The sequence below is a fragment of the Aureococcus anophagefferens genome, assembly GCF_000186865.1.
Source record: "Aureococcus anophagefferens unplaced genomic scaffold AURANscaffold_49, whole genome shotgun sequence".
Taxonomy (NCBI): domain Eukaryota; class Pelagophyceae; order Pelagomonadales; family Pelagomonadaceae; genus Aureococcus; species Aureococcus anophagefferens.
This window is the reverse complement of record NW_008705603.1, coordinates 226,224-227,842: the sequence shown is the minus strand read 5'-3', so window position 1 is coordinate 227,842 and position 1,619 is coordinate 226,224. Positions and strand designations below refer to the sequence as shown.

The 1,619-nt window shown below is 49.3% G+C and overlaps 1 protein-coding gene across 1 annotated transcript in view; it reads right to left on the bottom strand.

The window, feature by feature from the left end:
• Positions 1-1,534: 1,534 nt before the first annotated feature.
• Positions 1,535-1,619, bottom strand: part of AURANDRAFT_67766 (hypothetical protein) — a gene marked incomplete at both ends in the record, with an annotated part of 9,111 nt that continues 9,026 nt past the window's right edge. The window contains one exon of the mRNA XM_009043295.1: positions 1,535-1,543. Within this exon, the coding sequence (XP_009041543.1) occupies positions 1,535-1,543 (9 nt within the window). The remainder of the gene's footprint in view (positions 1,544-1,619) is intronic.

Genomic DNA, 1,619 nt, shown 5'->3' with positions numbered 1-1,619 from the left:
ATAGTCATATACAACAACTTGAAAAGCTGGCATGTAAATGACCTGCCTTATGAGAAGCGCATTTGCACGGCTTCTCATAGTTGTGGCTGCTTTCCGCATAGAGAGACGTGCTGCGGTGTAGTGGCTCGCGAGAGTGCTGATTTTGGACTCGCGATGGCAGGTTCGCTCGCACGAGCGGAGACGACTCTCGGGGTAGTATGCAACTAGCGTAGATTCCGATACTCTAGTATAATAAGATCCGGGTTATCGCTAAAAACTCCCATGTGTTCCTGTTGAACAGGCAGTCATCATGGGAGAAAGCACCCGAGCGTGATGATTCACGGGGGCGGCAATAGTGACGCCTTGAGTTGCGCGAAGTCAGCTTGAGTGATGTCCCCATTCAACAGGAGAGTTCCTAGGGTTGCTATCTGTGCTGCTACGCTGTTTGCTGCGGGTGCTGCGGCTGCATTTGCTGCGGTTGCTGCGGCTGCATTTGCTGCGGTTTCATTTGCTGCGGCTGCATGTGCTGCAGCTGATAGCATCAGTGCAGCTGGAGCTGGTGCTGGTGCTGCCAGTGCAAAAAGAGCCTGAAGAGCCTGAGGTGTTTGTGGAGGTGCAAACATGGTCGGATTCTGGCCTTGCGATTGATTCTGGCCTTGCGATTGAGCTGGAGGAGGTCCGCGAGTAGTATCCATGTAATGCTGGGCATGTGCTGCAGCTGCTAGCATCAGTGCAGCTGGAGCTGGTGCGTGCAAAAGAGCCTGCGGTGTTTGTGGAGGTGCAAACATGGTCGGATTCTGGCCTTGCGATTGACTCTGGCCTTGCGATTGAGCTGGAGGAGGTCCGCGAGTAGTATCCAAGTAATGCTGGTGCTGTAATTTCGCTCTTTCTGCGTTTAGAGCGGCCGCTTCTTTGTTCATTGCTGTTGCTTGCGATATCCCCCATTCGAGTGATTCTTTAGCTTGCTTAGCGCCTTCCTCGAACGATTGTTTGTTGAAACTGTTCGCCTGTGGTTCTCGAGGCCGTTGAAAAGAAAGTACTGCTTGATTTGTTTGTTGGAGTTGTTGTTGGAGTTCTTGGATCTGCCTTGTTCGCTGTTGGTATTCTTTTTGCCGCTCGAGCTTCTCGTGGTCCTCCTCCTTCGGCTTCTTCTCCTTGGGCTCCTTTGCACTGGCAGCTCTAGCTCTTCGCTTGCGCTGCTGCTTTGGTTGTGCCGGCAAACTCTTCGCTTGTGCTGCTTTTCCACCTCCTGTCTCCCAAAATCTTCTAAATTCCTCCTGTGGCTCTTTATATTCTTGTCGGCACATCCTCGGCCGGGGTCGACGTTCTAATAACATGAGGTCGTTCACCTCTTCCGCTTGCTTGAGTTTGCTCTTGTGTTCACCTGGTGGTAAGAATAAGAATAAGAAGAAACTCTTGTGTTCACCTGGTAATTTGCATTCCATTTCGTTAGAGTATGTAGATATGAAAGAGGCGTATCCTGCTTCTCCCAACGCATCTCGTTTTGCTTTAATTTGTTTCGCATTGCTTTTACTCTTCATGGCATAGACGGCTCTCATTTTACCTATAAGTCAGAAATCTAATATGTATAAGATAATAAAACATGCATTCTTTTGATTTCAACTTTGTTCTTAATTCCT